At 42.3% G+C, this 26878-nt stretch overlaps 1 protein-coding gene across 1 annotated transcript in view; it reads left to right on the top strand.

The window, feature by feature from the left end:
- Positions 1–26878, top strand: part of LOC136881907 (G-protein coupled receptor Mth2) — a 101979-nt gene that overhangs the window by 43776 nt on the left and 31325 nt on the right. Inside the window, exons 2-3 of the mRNA XM_067154350.2 lie at positions 1071–1294; positions 5316–5501. Coding sequence (XP_067010451.2) covers positions 1071–1294; positions 5316–5501 — 410 coding nt within the window. The remainder of the gene's footprint in view (positions 1–1070; positions 1295–5315; positions 5502–26878) is intronic.

Raw genomic sequence — 26878 nt, 5'->3', positions numbered from 1 at the left:
GTGTCCTCTCCCGAACAGAACACACCTTTGTAAAGAATATTTCGTCCGCGAGGTGAGCAGTTCAGACGGTGGTATTTGAAAGTGCTCACATACGTCAGCCTTGTGTCGAATATTTGTTGGCACTTACAAAATTCTTGTGGGAAAAAATTCTCGCTGGACCTGGTAAACGTAATACCGCCGGGATCAGAAAGCTCTAGAGAGTCTTTCAGTTTCATGACCCAGAAGAAGAGATCGATTGATAGGGTACATCTTAAGACACACAGGACTTGTTCAGTTAGTATTTGAGGGAACAGTAGAGGGTAACAATGGTAGGGGTAGACCAGGGTATGAATATGACAAACAGATTAGAATAGATGTAGGATGCAGTAGCTACGAAGAAATAGCACGGGATAGGATGGGATGGAGCGCTGCATCAAACTAGTCTGTAGACCATGGCTTTTCAAACGTCCAAAATCTCATGCGTGCAAACTGAGGCGCAGAGTTCCTGTGCACAGTGCATCGGTCCCACTCGGCTCGACTCGGACCAACGCTTCGTCTCGGGGCTACTCGGCTAAGATCGGCTCAACTCGGCTCGGATTTGGAGCGCTACGGAGCAAGTGAGGAAGAGGGAGACAGGCGGAGCGAGCGAGACAGGCGTGGGGAAAGAGAGACAGACAGCGCTATTGCTCCAAATCGAGGAGTGGGGGTCTGCACTCTGGTCAACCAAGCGAAGTCGTCTTTTGCACCGTGCACAGTGCATGCACCCTGAGAGTCCCTGCTGCAGACTGATGACCCAAGGAACAACAACAATATTTAAAAGAGAGTCAGTAAATTCTAAAGAAGGTCATATAGTTGTTCTAGGAATCCTATGTTGGTTGGGTCCAATTCTTCAGCAGCGTACCATGCTTCAGGCTTGATAACCACATTATAATGTTTGAATATTATTATTATTATTATTATTATTATTATTATTATTATTATTATTATTATTATTATTATTATTATTATTATTATTATTATTATTATTATTATTATTATTATTATTATTTGTCGCCCAAATTGATAAATACTCATGTATCGTGTTATCTCAGGTACCCACTGGATCCTGATGACGAAGATGACTACAGCTATCTACTGGCTAATGGTTCCCTGGTGATACCTACGCAGTTCACCAATGCTCTGGGACCTAAAGAATTCTGCTTGGAAACTTTGTGGGAGGAGGAGGACTCACATATCACGACACCGTTCATCTGCTTTCCTGAGGTCAGCAAGGCGGAGAGATCATCCACTCTGCACTTCATTATCTATCCTATTGGTGAGTTCTTATCTCTAGGTTACTAATATAATTCGTACATTCTTCCTTGTCCGATTCCCGGCTCTCCACGAAATTTAAAAAGTGGTACGAGGGCTGGAGCGGGATCCACTCAGCCTCGGGAGGTCAACTGAGTAGAGGTGGGTTCGTTTCCCACTTCAGCCATTCTGGAAGGTTTTCCGTGGTTTCCCACTTCTCCTCCAGGCAAGTGCCGGGATGGTACATAACTTAAGACCACGGCTGCTTCCTTCCCTCTTCCTTGTCTATCCCTCCCAACCGCCCCCCCCCCCCCCGCAAGGCTCCTGTTCAGCGTAGCAGATGAGGCCACCTGGGTGAGGTACTGGTCATCCTCCCCAGTTGTATCCCCCTACCCAGAGTCTGAAGCTCCAGGAGACTGCCCTTGAGGCGGTAGAGGTGGGATCCCTCGCTGAGTCCGAGGGAAAAACCGACCCTGGAGGATAAACAGATTAAGAAAGAAAGAAAGAAAGAAAGAAAGAAAGAAAGACATTCCTCCTTTTTTGTTCGCAATTTTGAGAGAGTGGATAGTACACTACCTGATTAAAAGTATCCGGAAATTGCACTTAGACTTCACCCGTGTCACGTTACCTATTATTGGACATTAATTATGGAGTGGGTCCACCCTTCGCCTTTTAGACGGCTTTAACACTGCTGGGGATACTTTCAATGATGTATCTGTCTGTAGAGGAAGGGCAGCCCATGGCAGTCTGGAGCGAAGTCGACGTTCTAACTCATCCCAAAGGTGTTCCATTGGCCTCAGGTCGGGTGTCTAGTCAGACCAGTCCATTTCCATGTTATTGTCCACAAACCATTGCTTCACCTAAGCGGACAACACCCTAACCACGAAATACAGCCCCATACCATAATATACCCCCTGTGGGTGAGGGACGCAGACGAAGAATACATCCACGGTATCCCCGGCCTGTCGTAAGAGGCAACTAAAAGGGTCGACCAAGGGATGTTCGAATTAGAACCATGAGACTACTTGCAATTAGTACCATCACGCAAGGAACACCATGCGTCGCTTTTACTTGCGCGTAGTACCAGTATGTTGGTTACATAATAGGTTTGTGATTAGAAGCGACAGTGTGTGCTTCCGGCTGGGTTTTACAGTACATGTGATTAGTACCACTATATGAGCGACATCATGGGTCTGCCTTGCCTATGATTAGTACCCACTATGTGAGGAACACCACGGGATAGTACGAGTCTCTGTGGTTAGTATACTTATGTGAGGAACACCATAGGTTTGCATTGCCTGTAAGTGGCGCTGTAATGTGAGTAACACCATAGGTCTGTGTTACATGTGCGCACTACATTACCACAATGTGTAGGGGCTGCCTGGCCGAGGCGGTAAAGGCGTGCTCGGTTCGCCCGGAAGGACGTGGTTTCGAATCCCCGTCAGGAAGTCGTAAAATTTAAGAAATGAGATTTCCACTTCCGGAGGTGCGTATGGCCCTGAGGTTCACTCAGGCTACACCAAAAATGAGTACCAGGTTAATTCCTGGCTTAGAGCCAACCACTCTACCCCATCACGTGCCGTGGTTACGGATAGTGGGAGCCTTTACCTTCCACCCCTCCCAGGGCCTTCATGGCCTCTACGGAGATGACTTTGCCTTGCTTTTAGTACCACAATGTGTGGAATACCGCGAGTCTACGCTACTTTTGATTAGTACCGCAACATGACAAATACCATGGTTCTACCATTATGAGGGGCCGTTGACCTGGATTTCGGACCTCTTTAGACTACAAGCATCATCGATTCAGTATTGTACTTTAGAAGCATTCCGTTTGTCAGTAATACTATTGTTTAACGCTTGTTTCTGGGAATGTGGGGCGTTGCGGGCCGTATCCACTGATTGCTTTAAATTCATATCCATTTATTCATTCTTCGTCCCCACGTTTTGAATGTTGGACTTTTAAATTATCATTACATTTCGTGTCCGCCTCTGTGGTGTAGTGGTTAGCGTGATTAGCTGCCACCCCCCGGAGGCCCGGGTTCGATTCCCGGCTCTGCCACGAAATTTGAAAAGTGGTATGAGGACTGGAACGGGGTGCACTCAGCCTCGGGAGGTCAACTGAGTAGAGGTGGGTTCGATTCCCACCTCAGCCATCCTGGAAGTGGTTTTCCGTGGTTTCCCATTTCTCCTCCAGGCGAATGCCGGGATGGTACCTAACATAAGGCCACGTCCGCTTCCTTCCCTCTTCCTTGCCTATCCCTTCCAATCTTCCCCACCGGGCGAGTTGGCCGTGCGCGTAGAGGCGCGCGGCTGTGAGCTTGCATCCGGGAGATAGTAGGTTCGAATCCCACTATCGGCAGCCCTGAAGATGGTTTTCCGTGGTTTCCCATTTTCACACCAGGCAAATGCTGGGGCTGTACCTTAATTAAGGCCACGGCCGCTTCCTTCCAACTCCTAGGCCTTTCCTATCCCATCGTCGCCATAAGACCTATCTGTGTCGGTGCGACGTAAAGCAAATAGGAAATAAAATTTAGCTCCCGAGGTGATTCGAGTTTCGAGATTCCATTGTATATTGCTAATGATTGGTAATCATTTGTTATAAATATTTGATCAGTTCACTAAAGAGCATTGTACTGCATCTTTCCAAGACAAGCAATAAACCTAGCGACCTGAGCGTCTGTATCTATAGTTTTCTAGGTTCCTTTAACAATCAGAACTTATTACTTTATGAATTGCCTTAATTTCTCGTTGTATGTATATGGGTTATTCAGCCCGAAGGCTTGTTTGATCCTCCACAGCTCCGCTAACAGCTGTCATAAATATCCTAGGCGTTACTGAAGAGGCATACTAGGGAAACGAGGAGTGAGGTAGTTTCCCGCTGCTTTCCTCGCTGAGCCAGAAGTTGCTATTGCATATCAGTCGACGAAGCCCACTGAAATGCATGCACCAATCGACCCTATGGGAGATATTTTCACACCATTCATAACAGGGACTGGTTGCATAAGGAATGGTATTACTAGCATCACTCATACCTCAGTCACTTTCATATTGTCAAAGCCAAGGATAAGACTGAGACAGGTCAATGAAAGTAACAAATTTATTCTAGCCCATACCAGAAGACATAGTGCACTGTAAATACTACGGTAGGTCTCACCAGCAGAGGCATAATTTCTCATTACTAATATTTAAAAGAATATTTAAAATGTACATCTAATTCTGATATGAATACTATTTTATAGGAAAAAAGTAAACATTTATTTTACATCCCGGTCTAGAAAGCCAAGAAAAACGGCCGAGAGGATCTGTCGTGCTGACCACATGACACTTCGTAATCTGCAGGCCTTCGGGCTGAGTAGCGGTCGCTTGGTAGGCGATGGCCCTTCGGGACTGTTGCGCCATCGGGTTTTTTGGTTTTTAATTTATATTGTAAGTGATTCACATTCTTTGGAACTACGTAATATATGTCCAAGAAAAATTTTACGTTAATAGAGTAATTGGTCAGAGCGCCGGACTCTCACCACTGGGTTCCGTGGTTGAAATCCCGGTCACTCCGTGTGAGATTTGTGCTGAACAAAGCGGAGGCGGGGTAAACAACTGCGAAGGAGGACCAGTGCTTCACCCAAGCGGCTTCACCTGCTATGCTGAACAGGGCCCTGTGGGTGGATAGAAAGATTGGAAGGGATAGACAAGGAAGAGGCCGTGATCTTAAGTCAGGTACCATCCCGGCATTTGCCTGGATGAGAAGTGGGAAACCACGGAAAGTCACTTCGAGAATGGCTGAAATGAGAATCGAACCCCCCCTCTACTCAGTTGAACTCCCGAGGCCGAGTGGACCCCATCCAGCCCTCGTACCACTTTTCAAAACATCGTGGCACAGCCTGGAATCGAACCCGGGCCTCCGGGGGTGGCAGTTAATCACTTTAACCACTACACCACAGAAAGGGTCTGTCTTATATTTGCCTCTAAAGTAAAGTTTCTCCGTGCGAGCTTCTGTTAATTTTTTCTTAACCTACATTGCAGTTTTCTGTATATTTCTCTTGTTCCAGGTCTCCTCATATCGGTGCCGTTCCTGATTGCTACGGTGGTGATCTACTTGGTCATACCTGGTCTGGGAGACCTCCACGGCAAAGCCCTGTGTTGCTACTGCAGCTGTCTAGCTGTAGCGTACTTCTTCCTGGCCGTCGTACAATTCGGTGGTTCTAGTTTCAGCGACGACACCTGCATTGCCCTAGGTGAGTACTTCTTTTTTCCATGTGAAATCGGGCAACTATAGATACTAGCATTTTTAAAATATTTTGAAGTAATATCATAGTAAAATAAACTATATTCATGGCTCAGGCGGCAGTGCGCCGGCCTCTCACCGATGGGTTCCGTGGTTCAAATCCCGGTCGCTCTATGTGAGGTTTGTGCTGGACAAAGCGGAGGCGGGACAGGTTTTTCTCCGAGTACTCCGGTTTTCCCTGTCATCTTTCATTCCAGCAACACTCTGCAGTATTATTTGATTTCATCTGTCAGTCATTAATCATTGCCCCAGAGGAGTGCAACAGCTCCGGCAGTCGGCACAATTCCTATCCTCGCCGCTAGACCCGGTCGAATGACTGGGAACAGGCTGTGGATTTTCCAATTCTTAGAAAAATAAACTGCTTGGAGATGTCCATTTGTCACAATATCAGCTTTCTTCGATCGACTGTCTTGCTCTTATTTTCTTCTACTACTGCTTCCCCCACACCTGTGAGGTCGCACATGCAAATGTTGCCCTGTTTTACGGCTGGATGTCCTTCCTAACGCCAACCATATCAGGAGGAATGCATCGCTATGGCGTGTTACTGTGTTGGTTGGTAATGTGTGGTGTGTTGGCTGAATATGAAGAGAAGAATTTTAGGATAAGCAGAAACAGCCAGCCCCCGAGCCGGAAGAATTAATCAGACGCAATTAAAATCCCCGTCCTGACCGGATATCGAACCCGGGTCCCTGTGAACCGAAGGTCTCAATGCTGACCATTAATTCAACTACCTTCATTATATTAACTTTGAATATAGAATATTTTTTTGACACTCAGCTTTTGACAGAAAATTATTATGAACAAACTATTATAGATAGTACTTTCATTTCTTTAAAATTTTAAAATAATGCTGTATAGAATAGAATACTAATCGCCTCTGTGGTGTAGTGGTTAGCGTGATTAGGTGCCAAATCCCGGAGACCCGCGAAATTTGAAAAGTGGTACTAGGACTGGAACGGCATCCACTCAGCCTCGGGAGGTGTTCGATTGCCACCTCAGCTATCCTCGAAGTGGTTTTCCGTGGTTTCTCACTTTTTCTCCAGGCAAATGCCGGGGAGGTACCTAACTTAAATCCACGATCGCTTCCTTCCCTCTTCCTTGTCCATCCCTTCCAATCTTCCCGTCCCCCTCCACAAGGTCCCTGTTCAGCATAGCAGTTGAGGCCGTCCTTCCCAGTTGTATCCCCGACCAAATGTCTCACGCTCCAGGACACTGTCCTTGAGGCGGTAGAGGATCTCTCGCTAAGTCCGTAGGAGAAACCAACCCTGGGGGGTATACTGATTAAATAATAATGGAAATGATATGAAATAATTTCGTTATATATTAATATGTTATGGAAATATAATATTAAATCAGGCCTATTTCCCCAAATTAAAAAGAATGAAAGTCGGAACAATTCCAAAAAAAATTGCTAACTTTTTTTTTGAAGGGTGGTAATTTTTTTTGTGAAAGTGAATTCATTTGTTCACAGTTCCGAGATTGAGTCTTAACTTTATGAAACCCTACAGAAATGGCAATCTCTACACACTTCAGATTCCTGAAAATGGTTTAAAGTTGTTCCTTGCGATGATGTACATCAAATGTCATGCAAAACAACATAAAATTCTGGCAGAGAAAAAGTGATGCGTTGCAAAACAGCACACATTCAGGACCTGTCATGTTTTGCTACTCAGCCAGCAGTCAGTGACTGTGGTTTTGATCGCATAATATTTACAGAAAAAAGAAATCCGACATATGTATACACGGAAGAACAGTAGATAAATATAAAGTCAGATGTTTCAGACAGTGCTACATGTCTTAATGTAAATCAGAGCCTAAACTAGCCTAGCGACACAGACAAGCACAAAAAATGAACCTAAGATGGTACAAAATAACAGAATACATGGGCATGATTGATGCTCCATCAATAGCATCCAGCAATATACAACTTCAGAGAATGTTTCGTACTTTGGGCTGGGAGGATGTTGGGGGGGTAAGGAGAGGAGTTGCTCGATTAAGCGGTATTTTACGAGCTATTACAGAATTCGTTTTTAAGCAGAAGGAAAGTTCATAATTTGAAGATAAAGTTAGAATTCGAGTGGAGGAACTATGGCAAATATTCGTTTATAGCAAGGGGTTTCCAAATGGCCGCAGAGACCGGCGAAGCCATAATTTGCGGCCCGTGAGGGCTTTAAACATATATATTAAGAAATGTGAAGAAAATGTATATTAAAAATATTTCATAGCTCGTTCACAAATGTATTAATTTTTATAACCAAGTCAGAACTCATTCATTCTTTAATCTTATTTTCTGTTTTTAAGTATTTCCACTTGGTCGGAATAGATATTTTTTTTAAAACAATTAAAATCCAAATTTCAGTGGACAACGAGTCCTCACAAATGCTAGTGCTAGGTTTTAACCATTATAAAAATGGTTCTGCGAACTATGCCAACCTCACTGTGGACATTTTATGCAACGTAGCATGCTATGAATAGCAAGAAATACTTTAATTCCCATTGGTGTAAGAAGCGGTTTTAATTCTTCGTTCTTCTCTCATTGGTAGTAAACAGAGCTGCACACTCGAAGAAATTTTCAGGGAAGAACTCGTGGAAGTACATTGCTGGGATTTTAGGCTCTTACGACTGTATATCATTGTTCCCTTCACACTACTCCCACTAAATTGTCCTCCTTTAAGTTTTGTTTCGACTACATCATTAATTTCAATTTGTCTTTAGGTATTTTTTTCATATTGTCAATTGTCAAACATTAATTTAAATGAAGTGAGATTGTTAGGTGCCCTTCTTCAAAATTCAAGTGTTCTGGGTATAATAGAATTTGTTTATTTTTAACTAGCAAATGTACCCCTCCTTCGCTACGGTATTCTACATTGTATACGGATTCTTCCGTAAATTACTGTAAAGGCAGTGAGTAAGATTAAATTAAATTGCATGCCTCTTAGCGCTATCCTAAAATCAAAACAGGAAGGTCAGAATAAGTTGTTTCTGATGTAAGGTAGGCATTGAGGAAGTTTTGAGGATAATGGAAGGTCACATTTCCTACTGCCAATCACAAACGAGTTCGAAAGGTTTGATTATAATCGAGAAATGAAATGCTATCTAACGTATCAACAATCGAGACAGGACAGTAAGTTATAAGACCAAAGTTGTTGATCTCTCCAAATAGATCGCGGACTGTGCTGTCTATTTTGTAATACGACTTACCGTTTAGCTACCAATTATCGCGAAACGAAGGTCTGCACCGTAATTAAAATTGCATCTGTATTTCGATATCTTCTGGGACCGAAAATTATATATTTGTATAGCTTGGATTTTTTCCTCAAAGAAAAGAGTTTCCAGGTTTCTGGATTAGCACTCCTACACATACGGAGTAATTAAGAAAGAAAGTAATGTAATACAGTTAAGACAGTTGAAATTAATAGAAAATATCATTATATCTGAGGACAGCCGGATAGGACAAATATGTAAATACCAAGTTGATTTATTTGAAAATCAAATGTCCCTCAATAAATTATGAAGGTATGAGTTACGGATATAAGAAAGCGGTAACAGAGAAGAAATTTGCGCGCAGGCTTAGGTAAACTGATAAGAATATGACTTATGGTATTATTACTTAAGCTATTCGAGGACGGTTATAACCTCCAACGATATTCCGCGAATATCCCGCAGAATGGCTGATTGACGCCTCTCTTGCTTTTTACGCAAGGAACAACGACGTGTTTACAGGATTGATGACGAAAATGGCAATATATTACTTCCCTGCTGGCAAGCAGAGACGTTTCCATGGTAACCTGTAAGTTCGTTGTCGGTCTGTCGGTCACTCAATGCAGAGCATGAGACCCGCAGAAAATAGTAATTCTCTCCGTCATTTGAAGAGTAAGCTAAATTATGAACATAACAAAAGTTATTTGTAATGAAGAGGCGTTTGACATGCAGTCCACGGATTTTACAGAACATCAATAGTGTAAGAGGAAATGGAAGAAAACTGTTCTCGTTTTCCTATAAACCTTCCTTCTGATCAAAGATCTTTAAATCATATCCATATCAAAACCTTCCCCGGGATGAGTATACTCTAAATGTGGCGTTTGGTCGAGATCTATTCAGCCGTTTCGCGGTGATGGTGGAACAGGCAAACAGACACGAAAAATAAAAACCATAGATTCGGTCTTGAGTTGACCTAAAACGGATAAATATCGGAAAAGTTGGTAAAACAAACGAAATTACAGACAGCGGAACCCGTACAACTTTATTTATATAGATTTCATTATTTTATGCAATTGTAAACTAATGTTTTAGGCAATTTAAATTAGTAAACCTTCATTTCAATTGAACTATGCATATTATTTATACTGATACCTACCTCTGTTCTATTTGCGAAATTTTACAAAAATTGGCCTATTATTCAAGTGCGGCCCGCGATTATACTTAAGGTTTCCAATGTGGCTCTCTAGCCCTTACGAATTCGAAATCCCTGGTTTATAGCATAAGAAATTGGGGATTAGAATAAAGTAAAACCCCGTTAATACGTTGCGGCCTGAACGCGTACTGAGTGGCACAGCGCTATATTTGGGAAATGTTTTATGATATGGGAAAAACAACTTAGACACGACTTAATAGGAAATTGATTTTATTATTAAATAGTTGCGGTAAAAATATAAATGCGATCTCATTTCTTATTAAATAAATTGTTTGATTATTGTTTGCCGTGTGTGTCATGTACTGGTATTGTGAATTATAATATTTTTTCTGAGGTTCAAGTAAACTTTAGCATAACTTAATACATCGCTACGAGCAACAGTATGCATTTTTGAAGCACATTTACTGTCCTCATGGCTTCGTTAGGTGTGGGAACGTTTTCCTCTGCAGACTCAGTTTCCTCGTCGTCTTCATCCTGGACAATTGCGGCAGCGTGGTATGGAATAATTTAATCGATTTCGTGGGTTTCTGACGTCACTAGATCATTGTCAGCTAACACAAAATCCTCTAAGTCAAATATCTCCCAGCTTGTGTATTGCCAGGGATTCTTTTGAGTGTTAAATTCCATTCAGAATGGATAGTGCCGGTATGGCGTTAAGTACCCTCTTCCTAAACTGTGCTGGCTGGAGGGTTTTTGGGTAGAGGGTATATGCTTTGCATGCACTCGAGGGGCAAATGACCACGAGTATAGGTTCAGCAACTATTTACGCTTATCTACATTACAAGATTCAAAATATATACCGAATTTTAATTGATTTCCGAACCGAGAAAGAACGCTATAAGCGGGATTTGGCAACGTTATACGAGGGTAATAAATAGGATCATATTAACGTTGTTTTACTGTACCTAATTTTCCAATGTAGTTGTTTGATAAGTTTCCAACTTCTTTCAAATCATTTAAGAGAAGAATAGGTGAACAACTGATAGGAAGTCTACAATCTGGGCGATTGATTGATTGATTGATTGATTGATTGATTGATTGATTGATTGATTGATTGATTGATTGATTGATTGATTGATTGATTGATTGATTGATTGATTGATTGATTGATTGATTGATTGATTGATTGATTGATTGATTGATTGATTGATTGATTGATTGATTGATTGATTGATTGATTGATTGATTGATTGATTGATTGATTGATTGATTGATTGATTGATTGATTGATTGATTGATTGATTGATTGATTGATTGATTGATTGATTGATTGATTGATTGATTGATTGATTGATTGATTGATTGATTGATTGATTGATTGATTGATTGATTGATTGATTGATTGATTGATTGATTGATTGATTGATTGATTGATTGATTGATTGATTGATTGATTGATTGATTGATTGATTGATTGATTGATTGATTGATTGATTGATTGATTGATTGATTGATTGATTGATTGATTGATTGATTGATTGATTGATTGATTGATTGATTGATTGATTGATTGATTGATTGATTGATTGATTGATTGATTGATTGATTGATTGATTGATTGATTGATTGATTGATTGATTGATTGATTGATTGATTGATTGATTGATTGATTGATTGATTGATTGATTGATTGATTGATTGATTGATTGCAATCAGTGTGATCACGATCTTCATTTGAAGAAAAACTCTTGTTGGTTTTAAAATCAGGTTAATCTTGTAAAAGTCACTCCCATGACTTCAAACAGGATATTTAGATCTTCAAACTTCAGCGACAATAACAGAAGATGGTGGCACTGGATTAGATGAACCAGAGGCAACCCTTGATTTTTTTGCTAGTGGCTTTACGTCGCACCCACACAGATAGGTCTTATGGCGACGATGAGGTAGGAAAGTCCTAGGAGTTGGAAGGAAGCGGCCGTAGCCTTAATTAAGGTAGAGCCCCAGCATTTGCCTGGTGTGAAAATGAGAAACCACGGAAAACCATCTTCAGGGCTACCGACAGTGGGATTCGAACTCACTATCTCTCGGATGCAAGCTCACAGCCGCGCGCCTCTAACCGCACGGCCAACTCGCCCGGTCCCCTTGATTTACGGTATCAGCTAATATAACTGAGAATTTAAAATGGGGCCATTCCTGGTTTCCAAGTTCTTTGTGAAATATGACTCCAAAAAATTTCCGGATGAAAAAGAACCCTGATAATAATAATAATAATAATAATAATAATAATAATAATAATAATAATAATAATAATAATAATAATAATAATAATAACTGGCGTAGGGTCGTGGCGCCCCAATCGCCCAGTGGGAAACCACTGCAATCAGCCACCCGAGTATCGGCGGGAGAACCGAAGCATGGGGTATGGTGGAAATGCCATCCCGAGTCGAACATCAGACTCTCTCCAAGGCTTACAACCTTGGAAGTAACTTGGTCGATGTAAAACTACACCGACCCCAAACTACAAATTTTCAGCTGCAAAGAATGGAGGAAAATTCAACAGGAAATTGTACCCCAGGTGGTAACCAATCCACCGTCGCCTTGAGTGACGCAAGCAGGCCTTCGGATTCTGGGGAGCCTGCACCTACATGCAAGGAGGTATCGGAGACTCCTAGGAACAAAATCAGCCACAAACACCGAAATTATTTTGCTACCTTCAATGGCAACTCCCTCTTGAAAGTTGGTAAACTCAAACATCTTACGGATGTCCTCTCCCAACATGAAATCCTAATTACAGCAATTCAAGAGTCAAGGTTTACTGATGAACATACGTTTGAATCACAAGGTTATAGAATCTTCAAAGGGAAAAATGGCAAACGTGTGATGAAAACTGTTCCACACCTTGGAACAGGATTTATTGTCAGCAGGAAAATTATTGATTCAGTCACTGATTTCAGCTCTCCTAACAGCAGGGTCTCGATGCTTAGCTTTCGGAGTATGAACAACGTACACACCCTTGTGAACGTACATGCGCCAATCAACCAGGCAAACAAGAAATACCCAGAAGGAACAGACAAATTCTGGGAGGACCTGGAAGATGTTATATCAAAAATTCCTGACAAACACACAATCATTTTGCTTGGAGACTTCAATGCCCAGATTGGCAAAGAAAGGAAATTCCAAAATATCATTAGAAACTATCCAGCCCACAGACGAACCAACCGAAATGGGGAAAGGCTTATAGAGCTTTGTAAGGCATTCAATCTTGTTCTTAAGTCAACAGCCTTCAAACATCTACCGAGAAAACAAAAGACATGGATATCACCAATCCTCACTTGGGAGAATTTCAAATAGATCATGTTGCCATTGCACGAAAAGCAACCCAAGAGATCCAAAATGTTAAAGTCCTGAGAAGTGCTAACCTTGACTCAGACCACTATCTATCCAAGATCAAAATTAAGCTTCATCCAAGAAACACAAAAAGAGTTAAGATCAAGAAAACTAGCAAATTTGATACAGAAAAGCTGAAAACCAGCGAAGAATTCACTCAGAAACTTCAGTCTTTGGACACAGAAAATTGGGAACAACTGAAAAATGCCATTGTTGAAACGGCTGAGGAGACAGTATTGCTACAGAAACCAAAGAAGCATCCGTGGTGGACTCAAGAGTGTGATGAAGCCATAACACAAAGACAAATCGCTTGGCAAAGATGGAATTCCCTGAAGAATCCAGAAAGATATGAAGACTTTCTGGAGGCTAGGAAACATGGAGCGAAAGTGATCCGCCAAGTAAAGCGCGCATTTGACAAAAACCAACTGACACAGATCGAGCAGGACTTTAATAAGAATAATACTAGGGATTTCTATAAAACCAAGTCTACATTTCCGAAATCACAATGGAAAAGTTGCCTACAACGACAAGGATAACTGTCAAATCTTGGCTAAATATTTTGAATCTCTTCTTAACTGCGAAGAAACAGAATCAGAATTCTCCTTTGAAGAATCCCGACATCCCAACCCAGACTCTTCTCCCCCCACAAAAGAGGAAATCAAACAGATAATTACATCATTAAAGAACAACAAAGCACCTGGAGAAGATGTGATAATTGCTGAACTCTGGAAGTCTGCAGGTGAAAAGTCGATCGATAAACTAACTGAGATCAATCGCGAGATATGGGAAACAGAGAGGATTCCAAATGATTGGACAGCAGCCCTGATTCATCCCCTACATAAGAAAGGTGACAAAACAGATGTAAACAACTATCGCGGCATCTCCCTTCTCTCAGTAACATACAAAATTCTCTCCAAAGCCCTTCAAACTCGGGCAGAAAAGCAACTTGATTCACAGTCGGGTGAATACCAAGGAGGCTTTAGAAAAGGACGATCTTGTGCAGAGAAGATCATGAACCTTAAGTCTGCCCTGTCGTACCTAAAATCCAGGAATAAGAATTTTATAGTTACTTTTGTTGACTTCCAAAAAGCCTACGATTCCATAGATCGACACACACTCCTCCGCATTCTGAAGGAAATGGGCTTAGACAACAAAACGAGGGCTATCATTCAACAGACCTTAACTAGTACTACGTCCAGGGTGAAATTCAGGGGAGAAATTTCGAAAGCCTTCGAAATCAAGACTGGTGTTAGGCAAGGGGATGGACTATCACCGCTTCTCTTCAACTGCGTTCTGGAGAAAATCATTCGGGAATGGCGCAAGGAGATGTGCAAGGAAGAGGTTGAGAATGGCCTTAGAATAGGATATAAGAGAGATGATCTCATCATAGAACGCCTAGCTTTTGCAGATGACCTATCGATCTTTTCTGATTCCCTAGATACTGCTGAAAAACAAGTTAACCAACTGAGAATCCAATCAGCAAAAGCTGGCCTCCAAATCTCTTTCCAAAAAACAGAGTTTATAACCAACATCAAGCCAGCTCACAGAGAGCTCATTGTGGAACAGGAAAAAATTAAGCAGGTTTAAAAGTTTAAGTACTTAGGCGAGTGGATAGTACCTAACAACTCTGAGAAAGAAGCAATCATGTGCAGAATCAACAAGATGGAGGTGGCATATCAGCTGACTAGGAATGTCTACAACAAAAGATCAATGTCCATCAACGGCAAGCTTAGGCATTATTGTTCGGTTGTACGTCCGGAAGCACTGTACGCAGCAGAATGCCTTGCAATGAACAGAAAAGGTCTGATGGAGAAGCTAGAAGCTAAAGAAATAAAAATCCTGAGAAAGATTTTTGGACCTATCAAAGAAAATGGTGAGTACAGGAGACGACACAACAGCGATCTGTACCAGCATATGGAGAGGATAACGGACACGATTCGGAAAAGGAGGATTAATTTTTATGGCCATATAGCACGCATGAGCACACAGAGGCAGACCAATAGGATCTTTTCCTACTTTCTTAACAAGAAAACCAAGGGACCCTAGTTTATCGAAGTTGAAAAAGACCTTCAAGAAATAGGAATCACACTCGAAGACATCCAGAAACGTGCTCCTCTCCATAAAAAGCTCCAGGGATACAAGAGGTTCCAAGAAAGGCCAAAGCTGAAAACAGGCAAGAAGTGGACTGATGAAAGAAAGGAGGCTCACAAAACGAGAATGCGTGAGTACTGGGGAAGAATTAAAGCTCAAGGATGCAAACGGTTGAAATAACGTGGTCCACAGCAGGCCGAAACGAAGAAAGAATAATAATAATAATAATAATAATAATAATAATAATAATAATAATAATGTTTATATCTAAAAATCTTAAAATAAGGCATTACACTACAGTGATGAAACCGGAATGCTTATATGCAAGTGAATGCCTGGTACTAAACTATAGATTAGATAAACTTGAGGTACTAGAAAGGAGAATCATGAGAAAAATCTTAGGCCCTGTGAAAACAACAGAAGTATGGAAATTAAGATCTAATGATGAAATATACAGGAACATAGAAAACATAACAGAAACCATAAAAAGGAGATTGCAATTTTTCGGACATATTTACAGAATGGATGATTCCAGATAAACAAAAACGATTTTCACGTACCTTTGGGACAAAAAGGCAACAACTAGCTGGATTCAAGAAGTAAAGAAAGATTTAGAATGAAATAATATTAGAGAAGAATAAATTATGGACAAATTTTTAGAAAGAGGGTAGTAAGTATGGAAGTATTCCAAGGAAGACTGAACAAGAAACCTGGTGCGAAGTGGTCTGAGGACAGAAGGAAACAACATAATAAAAGGATGAAAGAATATTGGAAGGAACGGAAGAGAAAGCAACAAAGTATGAAAAACTGAATTGAAATTGGCACGTGGTCCTTAGCAGGCCTCATCGGAAAGAAGAAGAAATAATAATAATAATAATAATAATAATAATAATAATAATAATAATAATAATAATAATAATAATTGTATGGCCTCAGCTATCGTCTCCTTGCATTTTGATTTGACGCCGTTTACGATGCCTGCGTGTCAATTTCGACTTTCCTTTTTATTCCACTAGATGGCAAAGAAATAAATATCTACTGAGTGACGTATGGCTGATTTTTAATTAATTTTGGCTGGTAAACACCAAAGTGTCACCAGATATCTTATGACACAGAACCTCCTTTCACCCTGAGGCGCTGGCCTTCTGACCCGAACTTGGTAGGTTCGATCCTGGCTCAGCCCGGTGGTATTTGAAGGTGCTCAAATACATCAGCCTCGTGTCGGTAGATTTACTGGCACGTAAAAGAACCTCTGCAGAACTAAATTCTGGCACCTCGGCGTCTCCGAAAACCGTAAAAATAGTAACAATAACATTAGATTATTATTTCTTCCACTCTTCAGAAATCTGGCTACCTCTACCGGATTTGAAGCCACGATCTAAGAATCCAGAGGCTGACATTGTACTATTGATCACAAAGGGAGCTATTTAAATAATGGGAACTATGTACAAGTTAAGGAACTGGACCTTGGCAACAAGAAACTGATGGCGGAGAAATATTCTGATTTTATTTCCAAGAGAACGAACGAGAAATATCCTTAGCAAGTAGGGGACTGCATCAGCGTCATATTCTGTTTATTTCTGTTCTGACATCTCATTGTCAAGGCTGCCTACAGATATCAACTGTACGTCGGTTAGTACTGGCCAACAGACAAAGGTCTATTTCAGTAACTACTTGGCAAAGTGCTGGCCATTTCACTGCACGAGTACGCCAAACACTTGGCTATGACGTGCATACAGTTAAGAGGGTTTTGGAAAACTACAGCGTCTAGCTTCCGGAAATGCATCCAACATGTAGGTTAGGGGGCCAAGACCAAGCTGTGGTCATATCAATGTAATAATAATAAATATAATAATAATAATAATAATAATAATAATAATAATAATAATAATAATAATAATACCAAACCAAACCAAACCCCGTGGCCCAACAGCGCCGAAGGGCCATGGCCTACCGAGCGACCGCTGCAGATTACGAGGTGACGTGTAGTCAGCACGACGAATCCTCGAGGCCGTTATTCCTGGCTTTCTAGACCAGGGCCGCTATCTCACCGTGAGATAGCTCCTAAATTGTAATCCCGTAGGCTGAGTGAACCTCGAACCAGCCCTCAGATGCAGGTAAAATTCCCAGACCTGTCCGAAAATCGAACCCGGGGCCTCCAGCTAAGAGGCAGACACGCTACCCAATAATAATAAATAATAAATAATAAATAATAATAATAATAATAATAATAATAATAATAATAATAATAATAATGGTGGTGGTGGTTATTGTTTTAAGAGGAAGTACAACTAGGCAACCATCCTCTATTGACACTAATCAGAGAGAAAGTCTGGCCCCGCGGTGTAGGGGGCAACGCGTCCGCCTGTCACCCGGCGGCCCCGGGTTCGATTCCCGGCCGGGTCAGGGGTTTTTTTGTATCCCTGGCCTAGGGACTGGGTGTTTGTGCCGTCCTTAACGCTCGTTTTCTCACATTCAACACTCTACACTTCCGCAATTCCAGTTACACGCAGGTCCATATCATATGGTGCAAGTAGGGGCAAAAGATCCCTATAGGTCGACGCCCCGAAGAAATAGCATTTTTTTAATCGGAGAGAGAAAAAAATAGAAAGGGTCCGACACTTCGAAAAATGATGATATCGGCCAAAGTAAGACAAGGGCTACGAAGGGCGTGAAAATTAAAGACTCCCTAGCCCTCGCAAACCTAATACCGTAGAGGTCGATAAAGAACAAGAGTTGACCAAGAGAGGTCGTATAGGATAGATGGAAGTGAGGAGTCTGGCACAAGTAAGTGGACGCTCCGAAGTTAAGAGCCCCTGGGGCCCCTTTTAGTCGCCTCTTACGACAGGCAGGGGTACCGTGGGTGTTATTGTACTGCCCACCCCCACAGGGGAATTAATAATAATAATAATAATAATAATAATAATAATAATAATAATAATAATAATAATAATAATAATCTACCGTTTTTCCCACACATGTCGGGTCACGGGTGCAAACTGTGTACCACATGTGGATTTGGCCCTGTTTTACGACCGGATGTCATTCCTGACGCCAACCCTATGCCGAGGGAAGTAATCACTATTGCGTGTTACTGTGGTACCGTGGTGTGCTGTGTGAATATGTAGAGAAAAGTGTTTGGATAAGCACAAATACCCAGTCCCCGAGCCAGAAGAATAAACCACTCGCCATTGAAATCCCCACCCACTTAGGAATCGAACCTGAGACCCTCTGAACCGAAGGTCTCAACGCTGAGCATCCAGCAAAGGAGTCGGACAATAATGATAATAATAATAAAAATAATAATAATAATAATAATAATAATAATAATAATAATAATAATAATAATAGTAATAATAATAATACATTGAAATACCTTGATAAATAGAACATAGAAATTTGCAATGAAAATAAATTCATAAAATCGACACTCCAGAATTGTTTTTCAATTAAAAAATGTGTACGACAAAAAATTCTTTCCTGACACGGTAAAGACTGATCTTCTTCTTCCTCATCTTCTTCCTGGCATTTTCCCAATTTCGTGGTATCGGCATTTTATATGGGTTTGAGCGAGTTGGTCGCGGGGTTTGGGTCATATAGCCGTTTGCTCGCATTTGGGAGATGGTTGGTTCGAGCCCTACTGCCGGCAACTCTGAAGACGGTTTTTCCTAGTTTTCTATTTTCACACCAAGTAAATGTTGGGGCTGTACCTTAATTAAGGCCATGGACGTACCTTCCCAATCCTAGCTCTTTCCCATCCTTACGTCGCTGAAAAGTGTGAACAAAAATTCGCTTTCAACGATTCAAAAGTTTTTGAGATGAACAGTGTATCCACAAATTCCCTTGAGGTTCAATAGAATAATGGACGTTTGAAAGTATTCCATCATTGATAACGCAACTGTGTCCTTGGAATTTACCGACATTTTTTTTAACTATTTGCAGAACAAGGTTCCTTCAACCTATTGACATTATAACTAACCCAAATATGCCATTCACACCCTTCAAAATGGAGCAATGGAGTGTTTGCCCGTCTAAGTAAGAGACGTGTATGATCATGTGCATGATAATTACAAACATCTCGCCTAGCCGTGGGTCATTCTTGAAACCATTAATATTTTGTTGGTATTACAGTACGCAGTAATTATAAATGTATTAACCTTATTTAATGAACAATGATGGATGATGTTTACTTATTGCCTGTGGATACGAAAGCTTCATGGACAGGTAACAACGTAGCCTTCGAGATGGTTTTATGAACTAAAGAATATGGTTTAATTAGTTTTCTCTATATAAAAAGTGGGTCAATAAGCAATTCCACGTAAAATATTTCCCGATCTGCGTTTCTCATTATTTTTCTCATTGCATCTCTAGACATTTCGCCTGAACACTCTCACTACCAGACCATTATTTAAGTACATATCCCTGGAAACCAGGCATTTTCTGCCATATTTAAATATGTTTTGTGTTGCCTAATTATACTACAGACTTTAATTAAAATTATCAAAGGTCTATTCTTCTGCAATAACACATAAAAAAACAATTACTTCCAATAAATCACGAATTTTACGGGTGATTTTTCAACCACAAAAGTGTCCAACAAAGGATCACTGTATTGTATCATTTCGCTTATTATCACTGAACCCATGCCGCAACAGTCCCCTACTAAGTGGCCGCTGCTCATCCCATCGGCCTGCAGATTACGAGGTGTCGTGTGGTCAGCATGACGAATCCTCTCCGCAGTTATTCTTGTCTTTCTAGACTGGGGCCTGCAGAGAGAACTGTGAAATGGTGGAGAAAATTGTACTGTTTTGTAAACGCACATTATTTTGTTATACCGTGCTTATTGTATAGTATTTTTCAAGCATATACCTTCAAATATATCAGCATCTATTTCCTAATATTCCTAATCATCCACATCGTCATCTATATTAGCGAAACAATCCTCAATATCATACCGCGATAAACTTTGGCAAGGTGAAGTGGCACGATAACTCTGTCATGAGAAAGGCGTAGCTCAGTATTGTTACTAACAGCCTTCATTCTCCTGGAAATATATTAACATTCAGAAAGGGTTTAAAATTTTGGAAAGCTGCGTCATTTCAGTTCTTGTACACTAGCCTAGTGTCCAAAAGTTAAGCATAAGTTACGAGTAAGCAGGGCAACAGGAAATAGACCGCAAATCGCACGACATATGCACCTACCAACGTTACGCGTTCGCTCTGTATAGGAAAGGAGTGTTCCCTGCTTTGACTACCGGGCCAAAAAGAAGGCGTTACCTTCTACGTGGCCCGCCCCTTCCCATCAGGGAGGGGAATGAAAACTTTCATTAGTTAGTTAGTTAGTTAGCTTTGACTAGCGGCGTAACTGCAAGGTAAACACAGCCAGTGCCTGCGCCCCATATTCCCTCAGTCGTGTTTGCCCTGTTTTAGTGTGCGGAGAGCAGCCTCGTGGTGAACGTTCCAACATAATGGCACAACGACGTCATTTGGACCCCGTTTTGCAGGGTAGAATACTCGGCCACCTGGAAGCAGACCAGACACAGACCGAAGTCGCCGTATCCTTGAATGTGCCGTCATTTCTAGGGTTTGGAGACGATTTCGAGACACAGGAGATGTTAGTCGTAGGCCAGTACCAGGTCGACCAAGGGTAACCACACCACAGCATGACCGATATCTGGCCTTAACCGCCCGAAGAAATCGGAGTGCACCTGCAAGACAATTGTCGGCGGCTCTTGCAGCCATCTCAGGGGTTGCCATTTCCCGGCATACTGTGTATCGGAGGCTCAGGGCTGTTTGCCCGACGACCAGCGGTGTGCGTCCCGCTCACTCCAGCACAGAGGCAGGCCCGTTTACTGTGGAGCCGTCAACATCCAGACTGGATCATGAATGAATGGAGGCATGTGCTCTTCACAGATGAATCCCGCTTCAGTTTGCAGAACGATTCCCGTCGCACATTAATCTGGAGAGAACCGGGTAACCGATACAACCACAGGAACATCGTGGAACGGGACCAGTATGGTGGTGGTGGTGGTGGCGTCGTGATGTGGGGCGGCATCATGTTGAATGGCCGTACGGACCTACACATCACCACCCATGAAGATGTGTAGGTCCGAGGAACACTGTTAATGCTCGGAAATACAGGGATGATGTACTGAGACCACATGTTCGACTCTTCAGAGGTGCGGTTGGTCCAGACTTCCTCTTAATGGACGATAGTGCCCTACCGCACCACGCTGTTCTGGTGGATGAATTCCTGGCTGTGAAAGACATTCATCGCATGGACTGGCCAGCGAGGTCTGCGGATCTGAATCGTATAGAACATGCCTGGGATGCACTGGGGAGGCGAATTGCATCCCGTCAGCCTCGAGCAAGGACCCTCAAGACCTTCACATTGGCCTTTCTGATGAATGGGATCGACTGCCACAAGAGCTCTTGGACCATCTGATAGATAGCATGCCACGTCACTGTGAAACATGTGTGGCCGTTAGGGGCAACCATCCACCCTAAGTTTTGTTAGTTGCTGTCAAAGGTGTATCTTAGCTATCAGAACCTTTCTGACACTTTTTTGGACAAGTTTTTTTACATACGGTGTGTGAGTCAGCTTCCTTTTGTTCAGGAATCCGTCTGACATCCTTATCAGGCCGTATGGCCTCGTTTAGTGATTTTGCTTAACTTTTGGACGCTAGTGTATATGGCACCCAGACTTGGACTCTCACTAAGAGATAGATCAAGATGATATAAGTGTGTCAATGTAAAATGGAGAGAAAAAGTTTGGGAATTTATCTCACTGACAAAGTGCGGAATGAAGAACTACGAAGAAGTGTTATGAAGGATGTATCAAGATACGTGGACTTACACCGCAGCAATATGGGATCCCAGGATAGGAAAAGAGGAACAGAGGACGTCCACTACAGAGATGGTCTCAGGAATTCAGAGAAGTGGCTGGTGTTCAGTGGTCAAGGACAGCAAGAGACAGAGTGAAGTGGAAATAATCATTCTTAGTTAAAGTAATTGGGATAGGGACAAGTAATAATTTGGGAACGTAAAATATTATAAATTATAAAATAAAATATAAAATATTGTAAATTATGATAAAATAAGTAGTCAGAAATGTCTTAGGGTTGAGGTTATTGGAATAAGGACGAAGAATAATTAGTGATTATTCTGTGTTAATAGCTTGGAACCTACCACAGTAGAAGAAACAAACTCACAGGAACTAGCTCGCCCAGTGAGTTTAGCTGAGCTACCCCTGCCGCATGGTAGGAGGTCCTTGCTCTACAGGATTTGTAAATTGTAAACTGTAAATGTATAACATATCCTTATGGTCTTTCTTTAAAATTAAATTGTGTTTAATATAAGTTCAGGGGCATAGCAGAAAATAAATTACTGTGTACATGCGCTTTTAAAACTCACATTCACACACATCTGCCAAGTTCCCATGTCCAGGAGAGTGCTTGTTAATTTCGAAATCCACTCATTCACTCAATTTTTTTCAGTAAGAGTGTATGTAGGACAATTGTTACACCAATTTTATTATACTTGTGTGTGTGGGGGGGGGGTGTGGGTGTGTAATATCTATATATATCGTTGCTAGATAATGAAAACCTCGTAATTCCACTCATGTGAAAACTACGTTTCCCCATCCGTCTTGTGAAGGCTTGCCACGTTTCCTGAGTTCGGTAGATGCAGAGTGGGTTTCGTCCCTTAAGTGGCCACGGCTGGTCCGTGGTACAACAGCTCTGCACTCTGACCGGCCAACCGAGCAAAGGAGAGGAGAGATGGCCACGGCTCTACCGTGGCTCTACGCCTCTGCATTCGGGATACGGGACAGGGCTGGACCTTACGGCTGGCCCTTACGGCTGGCCCCAACCGTCGGCTATCCTCAGAATGGTTTTCCGTGGTTCTCCTGCACTAAGGCGAATGCCGGGATAGTTTGTAGTATAGGCCACGGCCGCCCACCCCCTCACCTTCTCCGCACATCTCCTTCACCGTAACAAATCTCCCGGCCTGAGAGACGGCGTCACCGTCTAAGAGGCCCGCCTCCCCCTTCAGGGGAGGAATGAAAACGTTTAGTAGTAGTAGTTTGCTGAGAAGGGAACAGAAGATTGCCATAGTCAAATAATTGGGCTAACATTAAGCAATGAAAATGCCAGGAATAGTTCTCCGGCCCTTGCTGACCGCTCTGTTCTGTACTTCTGTAAAGTTTACTGAGAAGAAATTACGAGGTTTCCTGTGCCCCGCGATTATGTAGTATATAAAATACATTGTTGTTGTTATTGGAGAGCAGGGTGGTGTAGTGGGTTAGCTGTTTGCCTGTCATCCTGGTGACTGTAGTTTGATTCCTGGTATTGTTGGGGTGGGATTTTCAATTGAAAATACCGTGTTGTCAAGAAGGGCAAGTGACCTTAAATCCCCGGCCACAACTCAATCAATGAATCACTACTGATCTGCATTTAGGGCAGTCGCCCAGGTGGGAAATTCCCTACCTGTTGTTTTCCTAGCCTTTTCTTAAATGATTGCAAAGAAATTGGAAATTTATTGAACATCTCCCTTGGTAAGTTATTCCAATCCCTAACTCCGCTTCCTATAAACAAATATTTGTCCCAATTTGTCCTCTTGAATTCCAACTTTATCTTCACATTGTGATCTTTCCTATTTTTAAAGACACTACTCAAACTTATTCGTCTACTGATGTCCTCCCACACCTCTCCACTGACAGTTCGGAACATATCTCTTAGTCGAGCAGCTCGTCTTCTTTCTCCCAAGTCTTCCCAGCCCAAATTTTGCAACATTTTTGTAACGCTTCTCTTTTGTCGCCGCCCCCGTGGTGTAGGTGTAGCGTGCCTGCCTCTTGCCCGGAGGCCCCGGGTTCGATTTCCGGCCAGGTCAGGGATTTTTCTCTCTACCTGAGGGCTTGTCCGAGGTCCACTCAGCCTTCGTGATTAGAATTGAGGAGCTATCTGACGGTGAGATAGCGACCCCGGTCTCGAAAGCCCAGAATAACGACCGAGAGGATTCGTCGTGCTGACCACACGGCCCCTCGTAATCTGCAGGCCTTCGGGCTGAGCAGCGGTTGCTTGGTAGGCCCTTTCAAGGGCGTAAGTGCCGTGTGTGCGGGGGTACTCTTTTGTCGGAAATCGCCCAGAACAAATCGAGCTGCTTTTCTTTGGATTTTTTCCACGTATTGAATCAAGTAAACCTTGTGAGGGTCCCATACTTTATTTGGGGTCTTACCAAAGACTTATATGCCCTCTCCATCATGGCTCCTTCATGACTCAGTGCGTGCTGACATCGTGAGCAAGCGGGATAATCTGTGGATGATGATGATGATGATAATGATAGTATTATTTGGCACTCAGTATCAATCACTTGTTATTTCTGGTACAATCGCAATATACTCGTACTTCCGGGGTACGAAGTTAAAAAAAATTAGATTTTGGTGGTACACCAACCAAAATGTTTGAATAGCACTGCAATAGACTACAGAATTATTGATGGGGGATAGCACATTCTCTTACGTCGGAACTGGTCAAAAACCCTTGGTTATGAGATAACGGACAGCCTCAAGTGACGGAATATAACAATCATGTTATTTGGACCTGATTGTTACGAAAGAGCGTTAAACCAACAACAGGTCAGGTCAGTGAGCTTCTGGGAAATATCATTTCCTGGACGGAAACTTCTCGCGGACAAAATAACACAGGTCCTGTTGATTGTGATTCTTTTTCATCCTTCCTCGGCTTTTCCCATATTATCTGGAGTAATTTTTATTTCGATTTATCAGAACGCTTTGTCTCCCTTGTGGGTGGAGTCAAAGGATGTATTGTCTGTACCCCTGCATGTCGCAAGAGGCTACTGGTAGGGGAGCAGCCAGAGAATCTGTACTTGACCTCTCGTCTTCTGAGACCGACAGCATATCCATGAGTCTCTGCTTTTCAGAGTGATGGAGAAAATATACGAGTGCGAATATTGTTTGCTATCAGACCTCAGCTGGTGGTGATGGTGGTGATGGTGGTGATGGTGGTGATGGTGGTGATGGTGGTGATTATTGCTTTAAGAGAAAGTATAAGTAGGTAACCATCCTCTATATAACAGTAATCAAAATTGCTAAGTCAGTAGGTGAATACGGCGATTAGGTAACAAGAATAACATGCGCTCTGGATAACAGATTGCTAAATAAGCGGAGCTGGTAAGCAGTGTTCTGCTGATGATGAAATGTTAATTTTAGGAGGTCTGAATACTATAGGGCAGGTCTGAAGGTTATGAGTAAATAAGTGTGTGTAAGAATTAAGGTAGAGGAGTTTAGAATAAGTAAGTCTTGGGGGGGGGGGGAGGGAGGGGGCGCCGCTCACATGAGCATTGGTTTCCGCCCATGTGAGCATCCACATAGTAGACTTTTTTTTAGGAAGGGGGAGGGACGGAATGACACAAGAGAGAGGGATAGGGTGGGCCTATCCCAAAGGTTATTGACAAAGGTGAATAGATGGAGGTCGAGAGGGAGAGAGACGTGGCGCCTGGGAGCTGGATTCCAGCGCGCGGGTGGGCTGTAATCAAACGGGATGGTGAGGGTATAGCTTTGTCAATTTTGCAGAGGGCCGGAAGTGTCGTTCCAGGGAGGGCGGCTCCTTTTTTCTTCCTCACCAGTGGGGGACGGCACGGCCGGCCAGTAAGGTAGTTATAAGGGTGGCGCTCACATGTGGATAGGTTTCCCGCCCATGTCAGCGTCCACATTGCAGACTTAGTTTATTTTTCTTTTGCGTCCACTTGGTAGATTTAGTCCATATTTTTATTTTTTCTCTTTGTAACATGTATTTGGGCCAAAAACCTGTAATGTTCTTCAATAAATAAATAAATAAATAAATAAATAAATAAATAAATAAATAAATAAATAAATAAATAAATAAATAAATAAATAAATAAATAAATAAATAAATATAACAGTAATCAGAGAGAAAAAAATGGAAGGGATCCGACACTTTGAAAACTGAAGGTATTAGCCAGAGAAATCAAGAGCTGCGAAGGACGTGAAAAGGAAAGACTACCTAGCCCTGGGGACATAATGGCTTCGGGGTGGGAAGAGAACGAGAGTTGACCAAAGGAGGTCGTATAGGATAGATCAGGGTTTCTCAACCCCCCAAATCTCACGCGTGCAAACTGAGGCGCTGAGGTTCTGTGAACTGTGCATCGGTCCGACTCGGCTCGCTTCGGACCAACGTTTTGTGTCGGGGCGACACGGCTCTGCTCGGATGGCGCAGCGCTGCAGAGCGAGCGAGGTAGGCGTAAGATAAGAGAGAGACAGCGCTTTTGCTCAAAATCGACGAGGAAAAAAATGAAACGGCGTATGGCTTTTAGTGCCGGGAGATTCCAGGACGGGTTCGGCTCGCCAGCTGCTGGTCTTTTGATTTGACACCCGTAGGCGACCTGCGCGGTGTGATGAGGATGAAATGATGATGAAGACAACACATTACACCCAGCCCCCGTGCCAGGGAAATTAAC

The sequence above is a fragment of the Anabrus simplex genome, chromosome 10, assembly GCF_040414725.1.
Source record: "Anabrus simplex isolate iqAnaSimp1 chromosome 10, ASM4041472v1, whole genome shotgun sequence".
NCBI classification, from domain to species: Eukaryota; Metazoa; Arthropoda; class Insecta; order Orthoptera; family Tettigoniidae; genus Anabrus; species Anabrus simplex.
The sequence above is the reverse complement of the archived record's forward strand: the minus strand, read 5'-3'. Positions and strand labels throughout refer to the sequence as shown.